General features: G+C 34.9%; 1 protein-coding gene across 1 annotated transcript in view; it reads left to right on the top strand.

Annotated features, from left to right (window-relative positions):
• Positions 1–26,357, top strand: part of TMEM135 (transmembrane protein 135) — a 242,397-nt gene that overhangs the window by 59,327 nt on the left and 156,713 nt on the right. The window contains exon 4 of the mRNA XM_060104976.1: positions 2,650–2,683. Within this exon, the coding sequence (XP_059960959.1) occupies positions 2,650–2,683 (34 nt within the window). The remainder of the gene's footprint in view (positions 1–2,649; positions 2,684–26,357) is intronic.

Genomic DNA, 26,357 nt, shown 5'->3' with positions numbered 1-26,357 from the left:
CGGAAGCCTGTGCGCCTAGAGCCCGTGCTCCGCATCAAGAGAAGCCACTGCAATGAGAAGCCCGTGCACCAAAAGGAAGAGTAGCCCCCGCTTGCCTCAACTAGAGAAAAGCCCGCATGCAGCAACAAAGACCCAGTGCAGCCAAAAATAAATAAATTAATAAATTTTTAAAAAAAGAAAGGTAACTTAGTAATGGAAAGATTTTCTTCTGTAGAAGCAGTGCATTGGAAAGAACGTGAAACTGGAGCCAGATGAACTTGTTTTTTGCTGCTTTTGTATTTTTAAGGAAACCACTTCTTTGATTCTTTGTTTTCAATAGAGTGAGGACAGTAGTATCTGTGTTACACTTCATAGAACTAGTGAGAGGATAAAATCTGATTTCAAAATATTATACCTTGTAAATTATTAAATTTTATACAAATGTATGACAAACAGATCATGTCTTTGCTTGCTAATAAATTAGTATCATTAATTGGCCCTCGCTCTGTCTGGTGGCTATCTTTTGTGATTATATTTCTATAATACATGTTTGTAATGTGTTCCTTTTTATAAAACTGGGTTCCTAGTAACACCTTGCTTCATAATTCTACCATTTGCTTAGTGTCTATAGATGCCAGGTATTATTCTTGCAGGTCTGTGAAAATGTAAAGGTTAACAAGATAATCTTTGCTCAGTAAAGGTAAACAGTTATAGATGGAAGCTTGTGATGATTCTGGAGCTGGATTACTGTTAATATTAGAGGCAGAATGAGATTAGTGGAACAAATGTTTTTAAAGATAGCATCATACATTAGTTCACTTCATAATGAAAAGTATTTTCAGGGACTACCACTGAAATTACAGAAATATTTTTATTTTGGTTTTGTAATGAAGAATATTTTTTTTTCTTCATAATGACCAACTGTTGGTAAGAATAGGTATCACTTGAGAAGGATTTAACTTTTCTGTGTATGTGTGACTCTTGGATGATGATGTTACCCTAACTTTTCTTGATATAATTTATTTAAAATAAGTACTATTAGAACATCTTTGATTTAGAATTTGGTAGGAACTAATAAGATTGTTAAGGATTAGTGAGAACAATTTCAATTCATATGTACAAATCATAGAAAAGAAGAGCTAAAAGGGACCTTACAGATCATCTTATCACTGATTCTGAAATTCTTTTTTAGAAGGTCAGTAGACTTGTCTTGTTCTGCTGAGATGCATTAGGACCTGCTGAAGAGGGACATTGCTGGGGGGGTGTGGCCCAGTGGGTATGCCTAGACCGCCTCCTCCTTTCAACCAGGGTGGCCCAATGATATGTTTTATATATTGCTGATAAATGTAAATTTTTTTCTTTAAGTTGTTTTTATGTTTGAAAATGTAAGTTAGATAACTAGTTTTGTTCCCTTATTTTTATGACAAAATTACAGGGTACCAGAGAATTAAAGTTAACTGGAACCCTGATTTCCTAACTTCACTTCAGCATTGTTCACTTATATCATACTGCCTCCATGTGGCTTTAGTAAATTAAAAATCTTATTAAGCCATGTTAAATGATGAGCAATCAAGACTTTGTATGACTGGATCTGACATCAAGAAGATTTGATTGATGATGTTAATATGAAGACCTGGCATGATATTTAAGTGAAAGTGATTTGATATTGTTGCTTCTTTTATATATAAAGTAGTAGTTTCTTTGAGTTCTAAAAAAAGTTCATAATTGAAACTCAAATAAGTTTTTATAATTTTCAGAGTTTGTTATTTGAACTCTGCCCTTGAATTCTTAAAACATTAAAGACCTCTTTCTTAGAGGATAGGATATGTTTCATTTATGGTCTCATGTGCAGATAAGTTAAATAAAGTGATTAAGGGCATAAAATTGTCCTTATCTTTGAGTTTCTAGATGAATTCTCATTAAGTAAGAGTAAATATGCATTTAGTAAATATGCAGTTTTTCTGTAAAGTGAGTGTTTATAGAGCTTTTGTTTGTCCTTTGGCATTAGAGAATTAACTTACTGCCTGACTTTTCACTTAACAATGAAATTAAAACAAGGTGATTTTGTATGATTTGTAATGGCATCTAATGAAGTGTTGCATTGTGTGTGAAACAAATAGAAGATCTGTTTTTTAAAAAATAAATATGCATTTAGTTAGAATTGATATGGCCCTGACATTTTTGGCAAGATGAATTTGTTAGGATTCTTCCTTAAATTTAGAATTCTCTAGCATAAACATAGAATGATAGCAAATTGTACCTCTCTTCCTATTAATAAATAATAAGGTATTAGTAGTTTAAAAAATTGAGATGTAATCGACATATAACATTATACTAGTTTCAGGTGAACAATATAATAATTAGATATTGGTGTATATTGCAAAATGATTATCACAGTAAGTCTAGTTAACAATTACTAGGCAATAGTAATTTTAAAGAATTTTAATTAACGAGCATTAAACAGAATGTTTAATGACTACAGATTAGAATGACTTGTAGAATCTATTTACAGCCAACTATTAGGGTACTGAAAACTTAGATCAGCATAATTTATCCCTTTTCCACAACTTTTGATAATTGTTTTGGTAGATTTCTAAAAAAATGATAAAGTGATTATTAAGTCAAATTGATGGTTAGTCTCACACTGTCTCTTCTTAAAATTATTTGCAGGAGAGGGCTGCTCACAATTTATATGGCCAACTTGGTGAGTAATTCTCTTTTTTTGCTTTCAAGGTTTTTCCATGCACTTTTTAACCTTTTTTTGTTTGTTTTTTTGAATCAAGTTCCCTTAAAAAAAAAAAAAAGAAAACCTACTTAAATTTGAGAATATTTTCTGTCTCTGTTTTAAAGGATAGACTTAAATGTTTAAAATAGCTTTGATGCTCTCTGGTTTATTCCTGTCATATATGACTGAATTGCACTTACTTCAGGAGGAAGATGATTCACGGCGCTGTGTCCTTCATGACTCTTTTTCCCTTAAAGATTAGATCTTCATCTTTGATAGGGTATATATCTATATCTGTATATGTCTCTCTGTATATCTTTAATTTCATTTCATACTCTGCTTCTATTGCTAACTTCTTATGACAAAAAAGATTTAAGGATGAGCTTTTATGATGCACAGTTTTCTTGGAATCAGAAGAGCATTCATTTCTATCTCTAAATACTGAATATATTTAATAATATAATTAGCTAGGCTTCTAAATTTCTAAGTTTTCAGAATTGAAATTAATGTTGTCTAGTCTGATATTTACTGTAAATATATAATTAAGGTTATGATTTTCATTGTCAAGTTCATATTTTAAAAACATATTTGTATTAAAACCTTTTAAAGTTGTTTAATAGAATTGATAGGCGACATTGAAAAATTCAACTAAGGAAAGATGAATTAATTATGTGTTTACCTAAGGATAGGTTTTTGAATTTTGTAACGGGAATGTAGTTCAGGGTTGTATTCAGCAACTTATTTCAGTTTTAAAATATTTAATTTTTGCTCTGTTCTTATCATGTGTCAGTTACTGTGCCATATGCTGGAAAGCAAGATGAAGACATCCTTGTACTTATGGAGTTTGCTGTCTAGTGGAAAAGTCACAATAGAAATAATGTTTGAAAAGGACTGGAAGATGAATTATAGGGTGCTGTGGAAACCATAATAGTAGCACCAAACTATGCTAGGTGCTGCTTTCCTTTCTGATGTTGTAAAAAACTTAAAAAATATTATGTCTACATACTAGAATAGATTTGAGTTTTAATGCATTTTTTTTTCTTTTAGTCATACACATGCTTTTCTATACTACCACATGGTGATACTTTAATACTGAAATACTATATGTATTTACACACTTATCTTAAATTCTAAGGAAACTTCCACAAACTTTTTTTGTGTTGCCTCGTTTAGATTGGAAATTCCTGGAGAGAAGATATTTGATTTTGATTGACATAATCAATGTTGGAAAACGCCCTAAAAATACTTTTTTTTTTTTTTTTTTTTTTTTGCGGTATGCGGGCCTCTCACTGTTGTGGCCTCTCCCGTTGCGGAGCACAGGCTCCGGACGCGCAGGCTCAGTGGCCATGGCTCACGGGCCCAGCCGCTCCGCGGCATGTGGGATCTTCCCGGACCGGGGCACGAACCCGTGTCCTCTGCATCGGCAGGCAGACTCTCAACCACTGCGCCACCAGGGAAGCCCAATACTGTATTTTTTTTTAAGATTTAACTTTTTATTTTGAAAAAATCATAGGTTCATATGCAGTTGTAAGAAATAAGAGAGAGATCTCATGTTACTCTCTACCCAGTTTCCCTTAATAGTATTATTTTACAAAACTGTAGTAGTATCAAAATAGGATATTTACATTGATATTTACTGTAAGTCAAGATAGAGAACATTTCCTTCACAGGGATCCTTCATGCTGCCGTTTTGTAGCTACATTTACTTCCCTCTGACCCTTACCTCCCATTCCTCAACCTCTGGCAACCAATAATGTATTCTTTATTTCTGTAATTCTTTAAATTCTGTAATCATTTCAAGAATGATGTATAAATAGAATTATATAGTACATACTATTTGTCATTAGCTGTTTTCACTCAACGTAATTCTCTGGAGATTCAAGTTGTTCGGTATATCAGTAGTTCATTCCTTTTTATTGCTGAGTAGTATATCATAGTATGGCTGTACTGGTTTATTTAACTATTCACCCATTGAAGAACATCTGGCTTGTTTCCAGTTTTTGGCTGTTACAAATAAAGCTGCTGTAGATATTCATGTGCAGGTTTTTGTGTGAACATGAGTTTTTATTTCTCTGGGATAAATGCCCAGGAGTGTAGGTGCCAGGTTGTATGGTAGTTGAGTGTTTGGTTTTTAAAGAAACTGTTAAACTGTTTTCCAGAGTGGCTGTACTATGTTGTTTTGATAGTGTTTCCAATTTAGAATAAACCTTTGAATCTCTCGATCTTTCTAAATGGGAAACTTTTTGTGTTAACATTAACATTTGTCTGTTAAGTAGATTTGTACTTTTTATGTCCAGATTAATAAATTTCAGTATTAGGCAAGTTTTTCAGAAAGTGCAAAATATGAATTGGTCTTTTATCTTTTGTCAGCCAGGGTCTGTAATTTAAAAATGTAATGAGATCAAAGGCTTTACACATGGATTTTTGACTATATCTGTGTCCAAAGGAAATGAATTTTTGTACATGATACATTCTGCATACTAATGATAGTCTTAGTATCTTCATCGTCCCTTCCTCTGAATAGAGCCTTTTATTTATACTATTGCTGTATAACTATTACTTAACTAAGAGGGTGGTTAGTGCAGAATAGGTAAGAAATACTTTCAGAGACTGAGTTTAACCTTAAGAAATAACTTTGTTCTGTAACTCTATTATGTTGCTTACTAGACTAAGTTGAGATTGTTGGCTTATTTTAACATCAACGACAAAATTTCTAAATGTTGGGAGGTTTTATTTTAAGAAAATTATTCATTGTATTTAGGTATGTGTTTCTGATTTGGAAAGTAGAGAAAAACATGAAGAAGAAAGTAAAAATCATCTGTAGTTTTACTGTGTAGTAATTACTAACATTTTAGTGTTTATTTCTTTATTTCCCTTCCCTTTCCTCCAGTGTACCTATATAAATACACAAACATAGATGCACATTCACATTACACATTATATACCCATTAAAGAAAAATTGGGGGCATACTGTTTTGTGACATCTTTTGTTACTATGCCATATAGTTTTTTTTTTTTTTTTGCGGTACGCGGGCCTCTCACTGTTGTGGCCTCTCCCGTTGCGGACCACAGGCTCCGGATGCGCAGGCTCAGCGGCCACGGCTCACCGGCCCAGCTGCTCCGTGGCATGTGGGATCCTCCCAGACTGGGGCACGAACCCGCGTCCCCCGCATCGGCAGGCGGACTCTCAACCACTGTGCCACCAGGGAAGCCCTGCCATATAGTTTTGATTGCTCATGGTACTAAATAATCATTTTTTGAGGGTGTAATCCTACCTTTTCACATACTTCTTGGTTATATTTTCATTATATTAGGTTGGTTTTATACATATACACATATATACAGTCCTACTCAAAATGTTGGGTGACGGTAAAATACTCTTTAGTTAGTAATAATATCATTTTGTTAGTTTTGGCTGTGACAGTTTACTCACTCCTTATTTTGATCAGGAAATTTCAAAGGCATTGCCATGCCTTTGAATGAATACCTGATAGAAAAATATGCAAAACTGGCTTTGTATTATCTTTATCATCTTTGTCTTTATTTTTATCAGTGAACACTTACTGAGTGCAGAGCACTTTGCTATGTATTTGGACACAAATATAGCCATTATTCTGTCCTTGAAATTAATTTAGTTGAGGGAATAAGGTATATCTAGATTTCGATTTAAAATGAATAGGTAATAAATAGTCCAAGATAGTGTATCCATGTCAAATATGTGATTAGACAGTACAGTCTTTAGAACTGTAGAAAAGGGAGTTATCTTTGGGCTGGGGAAATCAGAGAAGGTTTTATGAATTACATGGGACCTGAACCTTGAAGAAAGGAGAGGAATCGGAGGTAGCTCCATCTTAGAGATGTGTCACTGGTGATCACAGGACAAAATTGTTGCCTTTCCAAGGATTGCCAAGTTGAGGCCAAGGTTTAGGAACAAAAAAAAGAATAAGCAACATTTGCTCAGTATCTACTCTGTTAGGCACTGTTGGTGAAATTGGGGTTACCAAAATAAACAAGGTATAGTCCCTGCTTCTAAGGACCCAATATTTTACTGAGGGAGAGAGAGATGTAAGCTTCCTCTCTGTTTTTTAGCATTGATAGTTGTCTCAAAACAGAAAACAGGACAGTGTTTATACTATGTAGTTGTGAATATATGCTCTGTTTATGTTAGTGTTGTAGGGGGCAGGTAGAGAGCTACATACTCTAAATAAGGTATGTCAGGAAGCCCTGGTAAGTCTCAGTTATTAGAACTAAGTAATTTATAGCCTTAGCTATAAATGTCATAAATTATAATTAAACTAGCAGTTTTAAAGATTACAAAGTCTTACAATTTAATATAATTTAATTAATACCCATGTGAAAATGTCATTGATTTCTTGTTCTATGTTAGCAAATTTTAGAAAGAAAAGTGTACAATTTAAAAAATTGTATAATTTTTTTAGATTTTTAACATTGTTAGATAATTAGTTATTAAAGGGCAAAATGTATAAAAGGTACACAGAAAAGGTATGAAATAAAGAATTAAATATTTTCTCTGGCATTTGCCCAAGATATGGCTAGAAGATGATGGAAGTGTTTTCCTGGAGCTAATATGCCAGAGCCAATTACCCACAAGAACATAAGCTGCTAGCATTCAACTTTGCCACAGTATGATTTAAAGGAGAATACATAAAAGTTTGCATTTACATGATTTCCCTTTATTTCGTTGGTTGTGACAATGACTGAGGATTCCAGTTTTTCAAGATTTATCATTTGCTGCTAATAGTTATTTAGGATGTGATGTCAAATTCTAGTTCATTTCTGTTTAATTATAATTTATGACATTAAAAAATGTTTCTATGTTAACTCCCTTTGAAAACTTCTCTCTGCAGTTTGCTTTATGCCACCAAACATTCAACAATGCATGCATTTTAAAATTGTAAACGTATACCTACAGGCTTGTCTCTAGCATTTGTTTTTTAATTTTGAACATGCAGTGTCTTTGATTAAAACATCTGTATTTGATTTTTCAAACATAAGGTTTGAAAATGTTGATTCATAAGTTTTCTTGTAAGACCACTTCAATTTAATTAGATCCAGCAGGTATTGATTATATATCAGCTATGCTAGGCACATGAGGATACAAAAGAAATACAAAACGGATTGTAAGCTAGTCGGAGAAATTTGACAGATGAACTCGAAAAATAATAAACTGAAAGTATTAAATTCAAAAAACAATTATAAATACTGTCTCTTAAATTGCTCCCCTAAGCCTTCCTTTTGCAGCAAATGACATCAACCATCCATCCAGTTGCTCAGGCCAGAAACTTAGGAGTTTTAACTCTTTTCTTCACCTTATACTCGGTCCAATCCATTGTAAAATCTTATTCTACTTCAAAAGTATACTCTGGATCTTACAGTGACTCATTACCTACACAGTTATAACCAGAATCTGAGCCCTAACATCTCTTGCCTGAGCTGTCTGAATAGCATGAGTGGTTTACATCTTCCCACTCCTGTCTTCTTTTTTTTTTTTTTTTTTTTCGGTACGCGGGCCTCTCACTGTTGTGGCCTCTCCCGTTGCGGAGCACAGGCTCCGGACGCGCAGGCTCAGTGGCCATGGCTCACGGGCCCAGCCGCTCCACGGCATGTGGGATCTTCCCAGATCGGGGCACGAACCCGTGTCCCCTGCATTGGCAGGCGGACTCTCAACCACTGTGCCACCAGGGAAGCCCTCCTGTCTTCTTATATAGTCTGTTTTCCACAAAGCAGTCAGAGTCATTGGGAATACAAATTAGACCTTGTTGATCTTCTGCTTAAAATTCAGAAAAACCTTCCCATCCCACTTCTCACTGCACCCTGGATACAATTAAATGCCTCACAAGGCTGCTACCTCTCTGACTTTATCTACTTTCTTCTCATTCTTTACACTGTATTTCTTTTTGTCTGGAGACTACTTGAAGCTTATTAGTCCTTTACAGCCTTACCACTTGCTTTTTGTTTGTTTTTTTGCTTGGCAATCTTTTTCCCTAGGTTTTTCTTGGCTAGTATCTTCTCCTTATATGGTTCTTAACCCATTGTTACATCCTGAGAGAGGCCTTCCTTTACTATCATAGTTAAAGCAACTTCACCTCACCTAACTCGTAATCTTTTTTTTTTTTTTTTTTTTTTTTTTTTTGCGGTACGCGGGCCTCTCACTGTGTGGCCTTTCCCTTTGCGGAGCACAGGCTCCGGATGCGCAGGCTCAGCGGCCATGGCTCACGGGCCTAGCCGCTCCGTGACATGTGGGATCTTCCCGGACCGGGGCACGAACCCGTGCCCCTTGCATCGGCAGGCGGACTCTCAACCACTGCGCCACCAGGGAAGCCCAGAACTATGACTTTTATAGTGTGGCATTTATCATGAACGTTCCTATTGTGAGATACGAATTTAATTAGAAGGCTAGATATCATCTTTTAATCATCTATATAAAATTATTAAAATGCTTAAGTCATTCTTAAAGAAAATGTAAATGTAAGGGGTAAAAACGCATTTACTAATTAAGGGTTTAAATACCTTAATTTTAAAATAATGGATTATATGTTAAATTTTTTGGAGGAAAAGATGTAGATTTTGCAACATTTGTGAAAATATATGACTGAATAGCATGTGATAAAAGGGGTCTATGATTGTTTTTTCTACCAGTAAATCTTGTACCATTTAGTGGTACTTCTTAGCAACTTTCGTAAACATAATGAGCTTATTAAACTAACAATTAATTGTATTGCTTGTCAGAAATGATACATTGTTTGAGAAATTACATTTAGATGTATCCTACAATGTATATATTCTGGAATTTTTTGCACTCTGGCATAAGATACACTGTAATTGGTTCAATAAATTGAGCAGTACGATGAAGAAATTTAAGATATATAAATGGGTTTAAGTGTAGGAGAAAAGTGGCTCATTTGGAATATGTCTCTAAGGCATGCCCTTCACGCCTCTAATAGCAATTAGCAAAGCAGAGGATGAAAAGTCTTGGCCCAACTTGTAAATGCCATTTGGTGAAAGACAGTGGACTTTGTTATTTTCATTTTGCTGAAAAAGTTACAGGAGGCAGGTAAAGGCTACTTTTACTAAAACTTGATCTTGTATTTGTGAAGTATTTAAGGAAAAATAGAAAAGAAAAAGGAAAAAAGTGAAAAGGAAAGAAAAAGGCATTTATTCTAAAATGTACTTTGACCACACAGACCTGAATCTTTCAGGTCTGGCATTTATTATTTTACCTCTGCAGTTATTTTGTTGTTGTTGTTAGGTGGTTAATACGAATAGAAGTTTAATAAAGATATTTTAAAGATTTAGCTCTATTCCATAAAATCGGCACTTGTGACAGGATCTGGTTTATTGTAGCTATTAGTGTTAAGTTGACTTTCTGTCCCTGGAACTATGGCAGCAACCTGGTACAGGTTAAGAGACAGAAAACATGGAAGAGTAGAAAGCAAACTGGTATGGAATCTGGAGACTTAAACCCTGGGATCAGTGGTTTCACCAGTTAGTGTTCATGCCATTTGAATCTGTGGCCCCTGATTATTAATCTAGGAACGCTGAGATCTTTTCAGGATTGCTTCAAAATACTTTGCTTTTGTCATTAAGAAAGACTTTCCAGCCACTGCTCCTTACTTACTGGTTGTATGATGATCTTGGTCAAACCATTTTACTTCTACCTGCATTTTCTCAGCTGTGAAATTGGGATCATAATAGCTCCTACCTCACAGAGTAATAGTGTGAAAATTAAATAAGATAATACGTATAAAAGACTTACTAGTGAGTAGGAAGATCTCAATAATGTTTGCTTTTATTATTGTTTTTGTCCTTGTTGTTGTGACTGACTTTGATCATGTTTGTGAAGTCTTCACAGTATGGAAAAATGTTATCAGTGTTTCCAGGAAAAATGTTATCTGTGTTTCCATGGAAAAATGTTATCTGTGTTTGTATATCTGAAAGTATACAAGTTGGAAAACTTGTATACTATGAAGGCAACAAGTTTCCTTAAGTTTAGAACAAAATATTTATAGTTTGGTCTGGTCTTGTAGCATCCTGGTAGAGAATTCAACTAAATTTAGGTATCTAAAAAGAATTCATTTAACTCTTGTTTCCCCCGGGTCTATAAAGTAATGATTAGATAAAGAAGAGTTGATGTTCTGTTTTTATGTTGTTTTAGTAGTTTTGAATTAGAAATGAAAATATAGTCATTGATAATACTGTATGATAAATTATCCTTACTGTCTTTCCTCCAGGGAGCTCAAAACATTTTAGAAATGTAACTAAACATTTTATAGGCACTTGTAATTATCTTTCTTTTACTGAGGTGAAACATGGAAGGTATAAGAGTTGAGAATATTTGTCTTATCTGAGGGATTTGGAAGTGCTAAAATATTTCTGCTCCCTGGGGAAATGTTTCCTTTATGCTATGGATATTACAAAAAAAAATCTTAATTTGTTCTGAAATTATCAGGTAAATAAGATAGAGGTTATCTGCTTGTGTGCAAGAAAACAAAGAAAACGTGAACTTGTTTGCCTTGTCACTGAATTTATTTTCCATGTCACTGAATTTGTTTTTGATGTCACTGTGCGACATTGAAGTCAGATTATAGACTGATCAGAGACATTGATTATTAGGTTAGTCTGCATCTGAAATATAGGTTGCAATACAGAGACAATGTCACCTGATAACAAGTTATCTATTAGAAAGAGAAAGAAAACACTCAATTGTGTCCTAGGTGGTGGACTGGGCACAGTCATTTACTACTTATGCCCTTCCCTCCTTTCTCTCAAATTTTAATGAAATGGTAGTAAACATTTGCAAAAAGGAAGAAGTCTTAAAAAATGTTGCAATAGACTTAGAGATTTTAATGAATTTCTGGAAACTGGAATTCTAATCCTAATAACTAAAATCCTAATAACTAAAAATCCAAGGAGGAATAAACCACAGTCTAGCACTCACAAGTGAATGCTACAGGAGAGGTTGGAAACATTCTTCACTGTAGAAGTCTGGAGAGACGGCAAACTGGGAGCTTGAAAATGAGCAGGAATCAGCAGGAGTGTATCTGGAACAGTGGAGTCATTTCCCCAAAATAGTGGGCTTGATTCAGGGTAACTTTATCCAGGAGTAAAATTTATTAAAGGATTTTGAGCATTTGGGAAGCTCTCATACTTGGCTAGTTTATTTGCTCAATGTTCATTCTGTTCAGCTGAAGTCTGCCAGTCAGTATTCCTAGTTTATGTATATAATTGACAGTTGGCTTCCCATTCAGAGAAGGACAGTGTTGGGCAAACAACCCCAGAACTGCTGCTGCAGTGACATTTCTGGTGTGTGTGCATCCTCCTAGTTTTTCATTCATAAACATGAGTATACAACAAGTTTCACCAGGCATTTCGAGAAAATGAACAGCACAAAATAGATCATACCGAACAAGCATTTAATTTGAGAGAAAACAGAATTTAGCAATGGGAGCAAACCTGAAAAAAAATTTCTTCAGAGAGTTTTGAGAAAATATAGCAGTCACAAAATAAGAATAGATTTCTTTGTAAAAGAAGCAGTTAGAGAAATAAGTTATTCTCAGAAGTAAAATGTGATTGATTTAAAAACTCATAAAAATGAAAGGCTGAAAGATGAAATAGGTTATTGTGTAGAAAATAGAGCAAAAGCTATAGATGGAAAACACTCAAAGATAAATTGAGAGATGTGGTGGGCTGTTCTAGAAAGAGAAAATAAGATGGGAGAGTGGCAGGTAGGTCTCTCCAAGGGCATTAAAGGAACATAGATCTCACTGACCATGTGTCGGACTCTACCAGGAAGCCTGCTTAGAAGCTGCTGGAATGCCTTGCCTGCAGATTTCCCAGTTGACCCATGGGCATCCTTAGTGCTCTGTGCCCCTCACCCACACATGCCCCACACTGTAGTTGGCTCCTTATGCCTGTTCCTGATGGTGGTGAGAATGAACCTTTGCAGATGGCTGCTAAGCATGCAGAGAAAGCCAGCCTGACTGTGGGTCTGGGAGAAACCACAAACTTAAACATTCAGCACAACCTTAGGGAAAACGTAAGGAGGTTGGCTTTGCAGGAATGAGAGAAGGCATTCAAGCTTAAGAACTCTTTCATAAGAAGGAACAAGAAGAGTAGAGCAGTCATATCCATAGAAGAGGTTTGTGAAAGCCTCAGAATCCCTAATAGGGCTGACAGAAGATATTTCTCTCCTGAAGCAAGTCAGTGAAGAATGGAGGAGGTGACTGCTTTTTCAAATGTGAAGACTGTAAAGCAAACTTCAAGGAACATGAAAAATCAAGGAGACATGACACCACCAAAGGAGCAATTTTCCACTAACGAACCCCCCAAAATGAAGACCTGCAATTTGCCAGACAAAGAATTCAAAATAAGTGTTTTAAGGAAGTTCAGTGAGCTATAAGAAAACACAGAAAGACAGTTCAGTGAAATCAGGAAACCATATATGGTCAAAATGAGAAGCTTAACAGAGAGATAGAAATCATAAAAAAGAACCAAACAGAAATTCTGGAGTTGAAGAGTCAGTGAATGCAATGAAAATTGCAGTAGAGCTCATCAGCACTGGATTGGATTAAGCAGAAGGAAGAATATGTGAAATGGAAGAAAGGACCTTTGAAATCAAGTCAGAGGAGAACAAAGAAAAATGAATGAAAAAGTAAAGAAAGTCTATGTGAAAAATGGGATACCATTAAAAGAGACAATCTATGCATTATTGGAGTGCCAGAAGGAGAAAAGAAACAGAAAGCAGCAGAAAGCTTATTTAGAGAAATAATGGATGAGAACTTCCCAAATATGGGGAGAGATTTAGAAATCCAACTTCATGAAGCTAATACGTCCCCAAACAAATTTAACTTAAGGAGATCTTCTCTGAGACGCATTATGATACGGTTTTGAAAATCAAAGATACAAAGAAAATGTTAAAAGCAACAAGAGAAAAAAAAATTCCTACGTGCAAAGGAAACCCCATAAGGCTGTCAACAAATTTCTTAGCAAAAACCTTGCAAGCCAGGAGAGAGTGGGATGATATATTCCAAGTGCTGAAAGAAAAAGACAAAAAAACCCTGCCAACCAAGAATACTTTCCCTGGCACTTGTCCTTCAGAAATGAAAGTGAGATGAAGAATTTCCAAAACACACAAAACCTGGGACTTCCCTTATTGTCCAGTGGTTAAGAATCTGCCTTCCAGTGCCAGGGTCATGGGTTCTATCCCTGGTCAGGGAACTAAGATCCCACATGCCACAGGATAACTAAGCCTGCATGCCACAACTACTGAGCCCGTGTGCCTCAACTAGACCACATGCCGCAAAATACAGAGCCCACGCACTCTGGAGCCTGCACGCCAGAACTACAGAACCCAAACACTCTGGAGCCCACATGCCACAACTAGAGAGCCCATGCGCCACAACTAGAGAGAAGCCCGCACACTGCAATGAAAATTCCTGCATGCAGCAACAAAGATCCTGCATGCCACAACTAAGACCCGACACAGCCCCCCTAAAAAAAGAAACAATAAAACCCCCCAAAATATAAAACTTGAGAGTTAATCACCACCAGACCTGTCTTATAAGAAATGAGGGAAGGACTTGTTCAAGCTGAGAAGAAAGGACACTAATTAGTAACATGAGAACATATGAAAATATATAATCAAATGGTAAAGGTAAGTATACAGTCAAATACTAGTACTGTAATATGGTGTTGTGTTAACAAGCTAACTTTGTTATAAAGGTTAAAGGACAAAAGTATTAAAAATAGCTATAGCTACAAAAATTTGTTAAGGTATGCACAATATTAAAAGATGTAAATTTTGTTATCAAAAAACATAAAATATGTGGGGACTAAAATGATAGTTTTTTTGTATGTGATTGAAGTTAAGTTGTTAACAAGTGTACAGTGTACAATAGACTGTTATATCTATAAAATATTTTATGTAATATAATAACCACATGGTAACCACATAGTAAAAACCTATGGTTGACACACAGAAGATAAAGAGAAGGGAATCAAGGCAAAACAGTACAAAAAATCATTAATTCAGAAAGGAATACAGCAAGAGAAGAACAGAGGAACAGGGAACTACAAAACAGCTAGAAAATAATAAGATGACATTAGTAAGTCCTTACTTATCAATAATTAGTTTAAGTGTAAATGTAATAAATTATCTAATCAAAAGACATGGGTAAAAAATCAAGACTCAATTATATGCTGCTTACAAGAGACTCTTGCTTTAAGGACACATATAGGCTCAAAATGAAGGGATGGAAAAGATGTCCTGTGCAAATGGTAGCCAAAAAAGAGTATGAGTAGCTATACTTAAATCAGACAAAATGGATGTTAGTCAAAAGCTGTAAGAGGAGACAAAGAAGGTTCTTCTGTAATGATAAAGGAGTCAGTTCATCAAGAGAGTAAATACGTATGCAGCCAACATTGGAGCACATAATATGTTAAGAAGAAACCAACAGACTGAAGGGAGAAATAGACAACAGTACAACAATGACAGGGGACTTAAGTATGCCACTTCAACAAGGGATAGACCAGGCAGCAAATCAGTAAGGAAACGTTGGACTATAGATGAAATGGACACAACACTATAGACAAAATGTGTTTGACAGATATTTTCAGAACATTCCATCCAAGATGGAATATCCAAAGATATTCTTCTCAAGAGCACATGGAACACTTCCTGGGATAGACTATATGTTTGGTCACAAAACAAACCTTGGACACTTTTCCAAGGAAGATATACAGATGACCAACAGGTACATGAAATGATGCTCAGTCTGTCTAATCACCAGGGAACTGCAAGTCAAAACCACAGTTAGGTATCACCTCACACCTTTTAGAATTGCCATTATCAAAAAGACCAGAGATAACAAATGTTGACAATGATGTGGAGAAAAGGGAACCCTTGTCACTGCTGGTGAGAATGAAAATTGGTAACAACTATGAAAAACAGTATGGATGTTCCTCAAAAATTAAAAATAGAACTGCCATGTGATCTAGCAATTGTAATTCTAGGTATAGAGCTGAAGGAAATGATATCACTATCTTAAAGAGATAACCTGCATTTCCATGTTCATTGTAGCATTATTGATAATAGCAAGATATTTAAAGAACCTATGTGTCTCTTGATGAATGAATGGATAAAGAAAATGTGGGGTGTGTGTGTGTGTGTGTGTGTATGTGTGTGTGTATGTATGTATGTATGTATGTATGTATGTATGTATGTATGTATGTATTATTCAGCCATAAAAGAGAAGGAAATATGCTATTTGGAACAACTAGGTTGGATATTGAAGGCATTATGCTAAGTGAAATAAGTGAGAGAAAGGTAAATACTGTTTGAACTCACTTATATGTGAAAAAGCAAACGTTTATAGAAACAGAGTAGAATGGTGGTTGCCATGGGCTGGGAGGGTGGGGGAAATGGGGAGATGCTGGTCAATGGATACAAACTTCCAGTTATAAGATGAATAAGTTCTGAGGATTTAATTTATAGCATTGTGACTATAGTTAACAATATTGTATTATATACTTCAAAGTTGCTAAGATAGTAGATATTAAATGTTCTCACCATAAAAATAAAGGTAATATTCCATTGTATATTAAAAATAAATAAATAAATATAAATAAAGGTAATTACGTTAGGTAATGGAAGTGTTAACTAACCTTATTGTGGTAATCATTTTGCATTATATATGTATATGAAATCATCACATTGTATGCCTTAAACTTACACAAGTTTCAAGTATATTTCAATTATATAGCAATAAAGCTGGACAAAAAATATACAAGCACATTATATAGATTTCTGGTGATAACTCAGCTGAATAACTAAAATCATAAATAGTTAAAGTTATGGGTGGCCAGTTGAACTTGGACTTGAAATATTCACTTTTATTTTATATTGTCTGACTTTGTTTTTCTCTTCCTGTTCTTTACTACTATTACTATTATTATTTTTGGAATTTTATTTACTATTATTATTTTACCCAGATGTGTTATGGGTTGGGAGTTCTCATTATCAAGATCACTGCTGTACAGGGAGATCAGCTTGGTGCTTTGTGACCACCTAGAGGGGTGGGATAGGGAGGGTGGGAGGGAGGGAGACGCAAGAGGGAAGAGATATGGGAACATATGTATATGTATAACTGATTCACTTTGTTATAAAGCAGAAACTGACACACCATTGTAAAGCAATTATACTCCAATAAAGATGTTAGGGGAAAAAAAAAAGATCACTGCTGTTAGGATATATAGAGTAGCCAGAATTAGTATAACACAAAATATTCACTAGTCCTTACTCAAACCAGTTTTTAGGTTAGCATTGTCATCGTCCTTGTTGGTCTGTTGTTGACATTTGACAATTCAATACAAGTTCAATACAGATCATTGGAGAATGAAATTGCAGGTCTTGTAGAAGATACAGCATTTCATGAAGCCCCTAAAAGTTAGTATTTATGAAAAAATTAAATCACTGGGAATTGTGGACCTGGCAGTTTACAGCTGAAGAAATGTTTTGAAATTTAGCTTTATTTTCAAGTTAAACCATTTCCTCACTATTTACTCTGAAAGTTTAGTCCTTGTTTTAAGTCAACCAAAATTCTCTTTGTGGGTTTTTTTTGGTTTTAATTATTCTTAGATAATGTGGACCTTCTGAAGTCCTTTTAAAAATTCTTATTTAATTAAGGGGAAAAAAAAACTACTTAGAATGTGGCTTACGAGCCCAAGCATAGAAAATAAAATCAACATTCTTCTGCCTGTCAGTATGTTAGTCCACAGGGCTGAGACTGCTTTTTAAAGTTTCCTCCAAGTGTCAGTGAGTTGTAGCTTGTACTGACTAAGTAAAATTTTATTGCTGGGAATGTAGGGCTTTCTCTAAGCTATTCACTGAGCTGTTTATGTTGGAATCATGGACTACAATGTAACACTTAAGCTGTTTTAAAATGTGTTACAGACTACTGTGAATAAGAAGAGCAAAAGAAACAATACTGATGCTGATTGCAAACTGAGGGACATATCTATACAGTATATGGAAGTAATTGTGCAGATTAGTCTACCAAGGATGCAGTACTTGTAATGGCACATTACTTTTACAACAGAGGCTTTGGCAAATGAATTAGTCATACAAATAGCTAGAAAAATGGAAGTCTAGAATAGACCACTGACCATAATCCAGTATATTCATGCATAGTCACTTTTATTCGTTATCCTTGAACTCAAACAGAAGAAGAAGTTTGGAGGAACCCTGAATGTTGAGCTTGATAAGAGAAGCCCTGGAAATTAATTTGTAAAAAATGGGGACAGATTAGGCACTTAATGATATAAATTATATCATAGCTTTAAAAATGTATTAAAGAAACTTATTTGCTTTTTTTTTTTTTTTTGCAGTACACGGGCCTCTCACTGTTGTGGCCTCTCCCGTTGCGGAGCACAGGCTCCGGACGCGCAGGCTCAGCGGCCATGGCTCATGGGCCCAGTCGCTCCGCAGCATGTGGGATTTTCCCGGACTGGGGCACGAACCCGTGTTCCCTGCGTTGGCAGGCGGACTCTCAACCACTGCGCCACCAGGGAAGCCCCATTTTTTTTTTTTTTTTTTGCTTTTTAAAAGAGATTTTATAAGCCAGATCTTTCTATACTGTCCATTATTTTTAAAAAATTCATTAATAATGCTCGAGTTCTGTGACATTTTAGTACCATCTTATTTATTGATAAGTTAATTATTAACCTATATTTGAGATTATTTTAGTTTATAGATGTTTTTCTCTACCTTGGTAATGTCTTTAATGACTTTATTCTTTAAAGATTTCTGTCTCCATATTTCAAGCTGAACATTTTTTAAGGTAAAATAAAGTGATTTTATTCATCTTGAGAGCTATGGTTTATCCCTACCTTACCTCTTGCCAGTCTTTCTTTTTTTCGGTAAACACTTTTATAGTCACCTTCACGTTTTTCCTTATGCAATGGAACTATATTTACATTGAGTTTACTACCTTTGATGTCTGTAAATTGTGTAAGCTTAGCTGGCATTGACTTTTTTATTAATTTTTTGTCTAGCTGATATTAGGTAGAAATACTTCAAATTTAGAAATATTCACTCTTTTTGCCACGCTGCGTGGCTTGCAGGATCTTAGTTCCCCGACCAGGGATTGAACCCAGGCCACGGCAGTGAAAGCAGTAGAGTTCTAACCACTGGACTGCCAGCAAACTCCCAGAAATATTCACTCTTAAATAGATGATGCAGCTTTTTTGGGAGTGCTGTTTATAAGAGAAGTTTTCTTATAACTTCAAAATTTTCCTTTCGAAACAAAAGAAAGTTTTATGCACACAGCAATTTTAGTTTAATGTCACAAATGAAAATGAAAAAGAGCAAAGCCTGTAATATTTAAATTAATTATTGGGCTGGTCATTTTTGAATCTCAGTCTAAGAAGATCTTTGGGAAACTTGTAGCATAGTCTTAGAAATCCATTAAACATTAAAGTGATTTATGTAGAATTTGGTTTATTTAATGCATTGGCAAAATAAAACAAAAATATCAGTCTATTGTTTACTTTTCATTTTTCTAAGAATATAGCTTAATTTTAGTTACTTTAGCAAATTGAAGATTAAAAAGAGGTTTATAAAATCACTTTTCAGTTTTCACTTTTGAGGAAAATCAGACCAATTAAGATTCATTCTGTTTTAAGATTAGTTAAGTTTCATATTGTTTTATAATTTTCACCCCCCCACCAATTACATATACATACATATATACGTATATATGTGTGTATATATATGACCGTAGCTGTTAATTGGCGTGCTACAGCTTCGTGTATTGACATAGTTTGCAATGTAAAATTCCATATTTTCTACATCTAGAATCAACAGAATTCATCTGGGTAATTGTTAGCCTTTATGAACATACTTTTATTGTGCTTAAAGTCAGAAAACAGTGACATTGAAAGCCTATGCTTTTCTAACATATGGCTTCAATTTGCATTTTAATCAGAATATGGAAGTCATTACTCTGACATCTGAAACTGAGTTAGCAATAAAAAATTATCACTAACAGGACAGCAGACACAATTTATTTTGTGTTTATTACTGGGTGGCCTTCTACAAACTTTCCTGAACTTAACTGATTCTAGATATTAGAAAATTGCAATTAAGTTGTGACATTTATTTTGGATGTGTTTAAGTTGAACTATCTCAATAGGATTGGTATAATTAATATCTGTTAACATTTATATCATGTGTTCAAACATAGCATATATATTCATATGTACATACATAAATGCGTAGGGAAAGTATTATTTGAAAATGCTTGATGGCTTAATTATTGTTAATATCTCTAAACGGAAATGTTGGTGTTTTGGGTTTTAGGTTTTATTCTAAATATTTTGAGTCTTATAGTGGGTTGTATTATTTCTATAATAATTTATAACAGGAGATGAAATTTCATTAATTTACAAATTTTATTTTATTTTATTTAAACTAAAATATGCAATCACAATTGTTTAAAGCACTGTTCAATAAATTATTAAAACAAATTAACTTGTAATGAAGAAAATACTTAAATGTACACTGTTCTGTGATTTAAAACTTTATTTGTTTTAAATTTATGAAATGATTTTAATTTATGTAGTCAGCAAATACATTTTTCTTCTTCATATGCTCCATACATTGAGCTAAGTGCTGGAGAAAACAATACTGAATAAAATATGGTTCTTGTCCTTGAGAAACTCAAGGTTTAATGAAGCCTAAGTACCAGTAAATAGATATATTACAATATGATATGGTACATATTATTTTAGTGATGTGGAGGAAAGAACAGTTTGCAGGGAAATGTAAGGGAAGGTTTTACTGAGGAGGCTTCATGTGAAGGATAAGTACAGACTTTTCCAGATAGGTAAACAAGGCAAAGGTAATTCTCCAGATAGGTAAACAAGGCAGAGAGGGAGCATTATGTGCAAAAATATGGAGTCCTGAGTCCTGGCATAGTTAGTTATCCTTGTTGATTTATTCATTCTTTATTCAGGTTATACTTATTGTGCACCTATGTGCATTGTGTTGAGTGCTGTGTATATCATATCATATCACATTATATCATCATAGTGAACCTGCTTCTATCATAAAATTCAGTTTAGTGTGGCAGAATAAACAAGTAATTAAAATCATAACAGGTGTTACAAAGAGGGAAACCTAGGGTGTTATAGGTGTATATAACAAAGTTAAATATAGCAGAAGCTTCTGGAATATTGAGGAGTGGTATGAAATGGGACTGGATAGGGGGTTTGGGTCTTATTGTGAAGGATGTTATATACTGAGTATAGGAATTTAAATAATATCTTATTAAAAATTAACTACAGTTCCATAGCATGATCAAAATTTACATTTTAGGACAATGATAATGAAAGTACTCTTAAGGATGGATTATAGTAGGGATAGATTTATAATGTGGCCACTTGGGAGATTTTTATAATGTTTAGTCAATAGACAGTTTTAATTGCTTAGAATTGGCATTTAGACTGGAAAGGGAAGACTAGGATGTGTCTATCTGTCTGATTTTTTTAAAATCATTTTTTCACTTCCACTTGATACTATTTTCAGGAGACCTCTACTAGATGTTTTGTGCCTATCTTAAATGATACACAATAATGCAAATTAGTAGTCTTATTCCACGCCCTTCTACTGTGCCCAGCTTCTCCATAACAATGACTAATGTCATCTAACTTATTTCACAGAATAAGACATGTCAGACTATTCTTGACTAGTGCGTTTGTTTGTAATTTGCTAGGTTTTTTTTTTTTTTCCAAATCCTGATTTATTTTAAAACTTGAAACCATTTTCCCATGATAAAAGTTCCTAGGTCTCGTGTTTGTTTGTTCCTTTAGGTTTTTAACCTCTCCAGCTAGTACTTGGTCATCGCTTACTGGCACAGGTCCATTTTAGAACTCTCCTATTCATGTCTTCGGCACTAATGCTTAAGGCCAGGGATAGTCACACTTTTTCTATATAGAGCCAGTTAGTAACTGTTTCCAGTTTTGAGGGCGATATGGTCTCTGTGGTAACTATTCAACTTTGCCATTGTAGGACAGACATAGAAAAGATGTAAACAAATGAGTATGGCTGTGCACAGTAAATGAATGTGGCTGTGTATGAAATTCGAATTTTATACAATTTTCACATGTTGGGAAATGCTATTTTTCTGATTAAAAAGAAAACCTATTTGTATTAGTTTCCTAGGGCTGCCATAACAAATTATCACAAACTGGGTGGCTTAAGACAACAGAAATATATTTTCACACAGTTCTGGAGACTAGAAACCTGAAATTAAGGTGTTGGCAGAGCCATGCTCCCTCTGAAGTCTCTAGGGAAGAATCCTTCCTTACCTCTTCCAGTTTCAGGTGGCTCCTGGTAATTCCCACATTCCTTGGCTTTTAGCTGCATTATTCCAATCTCTGCCTCCATAGCCACATGGCCTTCTTAGGCCAGTCATACCAGTCATTGGGTTTAGGGCTCACCCTAAGATGATATGACTTCACCTTGATTGCATCTGCAAAGGCCCTGTCTCAAAATAAGGTCACATTCACAGGTACCAGTGGTTGTGATTTCAACATATTGTTTTGTGGGGGGTTTGGGGCCACACACAGTGTTCAATGTACAACTCTATTTAAAAATGTAAAATCCATTCTTAGCTTGTGGGCCATCCAAAACAGGTGGTAGGGTGGATTTGACCCATGGCTGTATTTGCTAACCCCTGCCCTAGCCAGAGTTGGCTTTTCATTTACTCTCTGATTAAACATCTTATCCTTATTGGGAAACAAGGTGAGAATTAACATTTATTGAGCCCCTACTGTCTTCCAGACATTTTGCTGAGTGTCTTGACATGTGTTATTTTGCTTAATCTTCAAACAGCCCTATGAGGGCTGCCATCAGTAGTTTAGGAGACAGAGAACATTAAATTATGCATTCAAGCTCACATCCCGTAGGTAGCAAACAGTGAATCTAGACTTGAATCTGAAGCTGAAAGTGAGTGACACTAATGTTTTTCTCTTCCTACTATATCACTGTAGTTCTTTAGATATGTAGTAACTTCACACTACTTGGAATAGAGCCATAACCCTTAGTCTCTGTTTTAGCTTTTCACTAGGATGATTGCATATTCCAAATGTTTCACAGTTGCTTGAGTTTTATATAAAAGAAACCAATTTGGTGAGTTTAAGACAAAAATTGGGATTAAGGGAAGGACGTTGAGATGGCTCACAGAATTGAAGGACATACTAAACCATCAAGTCTCAGGAAAGACTGGAACCAGGGCAGCTGTGGGGAACCCAGCAGTAGCACCTTTTTAAAAATATGATGCTATCATTAAAGTGACTCCGCTCTAATATCTCCACCCCACTCTCTTCTCCTTTGCCTTTACCCTAATCTGATTGACCTACTTCGGGTGTAGTGTATCTGATCCCAGATCAAACAACCATAGAAGGGTTGGGGGACAGTGAAGGAGGGAGGCATAGCCCAAGTGTAACCTCTGGAGTATTCTTCATGAATTAAATAGCATCCTGAATTTTGTCAGTGACATCTGTTGTATCATACACATTCATGGGGCTTCTGTGTGGTGCAGAGGGTCAAATGGAATAGTCCCCACTTAATACTTGGTGTGTGTCATTGTTATTTCCTGGTTATATACCTAAGACAGTGACAAATCTGAATTTAGAAATCTTTCCTCCAGAGTAGGTTATATTCTCCTCTGTTGTCCCATGGCACTTAGTTTGTGACTCTGTAATATGGTGTCCCTGCCTTCCCCCACTTGCTTCTTTTCTCCTTTCTCCCTTCTCTTGCATTTCTCTGGCATTACACTTATAAGCTCTTTAAGAGCAGAGATTTTATTTTAGTCATAGCTGTATTCTAATGAGCCAGAGCTTGAGAAGATCTTGGGGAAGAGTGTTCAGGGAGAGTGGACAGTGAGTAAATTAGATCCCTAGTTGGGAGCAAGCTTGGTCATTTGGTTTGGCAACAGCCAAGAAGACTGTTATAGGTGGACAGAGTGGTATAAAATGAGGTTGGAAAAATAGGCAGAAGACAGTTCATATTTAGGACATTGTCGCCATAGTAAGGAGTTTAGATTTTATTTTACATTTAATAGAAAATCATTGGAGACTTTTAAAAAATTCTTTTTTATGCATTTTTTATTGAAGTGTAGTTAATTTACAATGTTGTGTTAGTTTCAACTATATAGCAAAGTGATTCAGTTATACATACATATGTATGTATATTCTTTTTCAGATTCTTTTCCATTATAGGTTATTACAAGATATTGAGTATAATTCCCTGTGCTATATAGTAGGCCCTTGTTTTCTTATTTTATATATTGTAGTGTGTATATGTTAAGAAAACCATTGGAGAGTTTTAAACAAAAGAGTGATAGGATATGATCTCCCTTTTCAAATAGTTACTCTAGCTGATTTGGGAAGAAATAATTGTAGGAGAGATGGGCAGCAGTATTGGAAGCCTTGGGGCCAGTTCTCAGGCTATTGTAGAGGATTATAAGAGCTCTAGAAAATTTAAATGTCATATAGATAGACAAATTTTGGTTAGCCGCTAAAATTTATACTAATTTGTTTTATTCTTTTACCAAAGCAATATTTGCAATCAGTATACCTTTTCTCTCATTGCCACCCCTCCCTTCTCTTATATCAGTTGCTTTCAGCAATTGTATGAAGAAAAATATTGTACTAAAATCTGCTATGAGGCATGCTCCAGTAAATTTTTACTTGTACTAGTGAAAATATTATAATTATCTTTTTAGTAGCATAACTTTCCCTGAATTGCATTCTGATACAGTTTTTTGAGTGAAACAAAGGGATGAATTAAGCTAGCATAACATTAATTACCCATAATCTTGGGAACACCCATGAAAGTGTTAAGTTAAACATCTTAGGGGTCATGATGCAAAACAGGTTAAAATCCCTTGTCCGGATGAAAGGTAACCATTTAATTAAATTATTTATTTATCACTTTTTAAATTAGAGTTAGGGGGCTTCCCTGGTGGCGCAGTGGTTGGGAGTCTGCCTGCTAATGCAGGGGACACGGGTTCGAGCCCTGTTCTGGGAGGATCCCGCATGCCGTGGAGCAGCTGGGCCCGTGAGCCACAGCTGCTGAGCCTGCGCGTCTGGAGCCTGTGCTCCACAGCGGGGGAGGCCGCAATAGTGAGAGGTCCGCGCACCGCGATGAGGAGTGGCCCCCACTTGCCGCAACTGGAGAAAGCCCTCGCGCAGAAACGAAGAACCAACACAGCAAAAATAAATTAATTAAATTAGAGTTAGAAATTATCTTAGATTAGAACATATTTATGCAAGTGATTTGTTAAAGTGGTATGCACATATAGAGCATTTTAATTCCCAGGATCAATATAAATCTTTATTAATTATTTTGAAAAATATTTATAATTCATGTCTTTATTAATAGGTTCTTGAAACTTAATTTTTATAGCAGTCTCTTTAGAAGTCTGGAGTATTGTGCCTATGTACATAAATGGATATTTTTACATAGATAATAGTATAAAATTTTTTTCTTAAATTTTATTTCACTTTCATCAAATATTTTAAAGTATTTAACAGTTATAATTATTCATCCTTTCATTAAAAATGACCATAATTAAAGCCATTACATTAATTAACTCTCTAGCAAAAAATTTAATATACTGTATTATTCTGCTTTTTTAAAAAAAATTTTTTTGAGAAGGAAATTTAGTCCTTGCTAACAGTATATAGATTTACAAGTACTATTTTTTTAATTCATATAGCACACTGTTTGTATATATAAACACTTGTGGGAGAAAGGGACTTACTGATTGTACCATTATGAATCTGATGTTTTTAAAAAGACATGGTTTCCATTTTTGGTGTTAAAAATTGCTAATAAAGACCCTATGAAGTATATGCATATTTGGAAGTACTAGAAAGGAAACATTACATTTAAAGGAGGCTGGTTTTGATTATTAAGTAGGCATACACACTTTATGTGTTTATAAAATTTATGTTTGGATTCTGAATTCCTTTTAGAGTAATCTGTGATGGAAATGAAAGTCAACAGCAGAGGCAAACTAGTACAGGAAATAATGAGAAATTGTGGATTTAGGGAGAATGATTAAGAATTGGGATCTATTACATTCTTTTTAAAAACACATATTCAAGTGTAGATAAAAAGGGCTAAGTTTATTTACGATATATTTGTTAACAACCGAACTCCTGTTTACTTTGTTAAAACCATAACAATGTAATCTGGTTCCTTTCGACTTAAATCAGACAAAGAATTCAATATTGAGGTACTGTTTATAGGTCATTAAATATTTGTTTGGTGTCTAAGGATAATGTTTAGCATTGTGTTCAATTGGTGTGAACTGACCAATTCTTAAATGTCTTACTTCAATTAATACAAAATACTAAGGGTTCCTTTCATGCCAAGTTACTTGCTCCATGGGTGCCAGCCACACAGTCTCCATAAGCAGGCTTTTCTGGGGACTAATCAAGACTCATGGCCTTCAGGTTCTGCAGCGCTAGCATTTAAGAATCTGAAACGTCACTTTTTCTTTTTATGAGGTTCTCCATTTTTATCCCTAGTTCTTTCTCTCATTTTAAGTTAGGTGTGGAATCG

This window comes from Mesoplodon densirostris, chromosome 7, assembly GCF_025265405.1.
Source record: "Mesoplodon densirostris isolate mMesDen1 chromosome 7, mMesDen1 primary haplotype, whole genome shotgun sequence".
Taxonomy (NCBI): domain Eukaryota; kingdom Metazoa; phylum Chordata; class Mammalia; order Artiodactyla; family Ziphiidae; genus Mesoplodon; species Mesoplodon densirostris.
The sequence above is the reverse complement of the archived record's forward strand: the minus strand, read 5'-3'. Positions and strand labels throughout refer to the sequence as shown.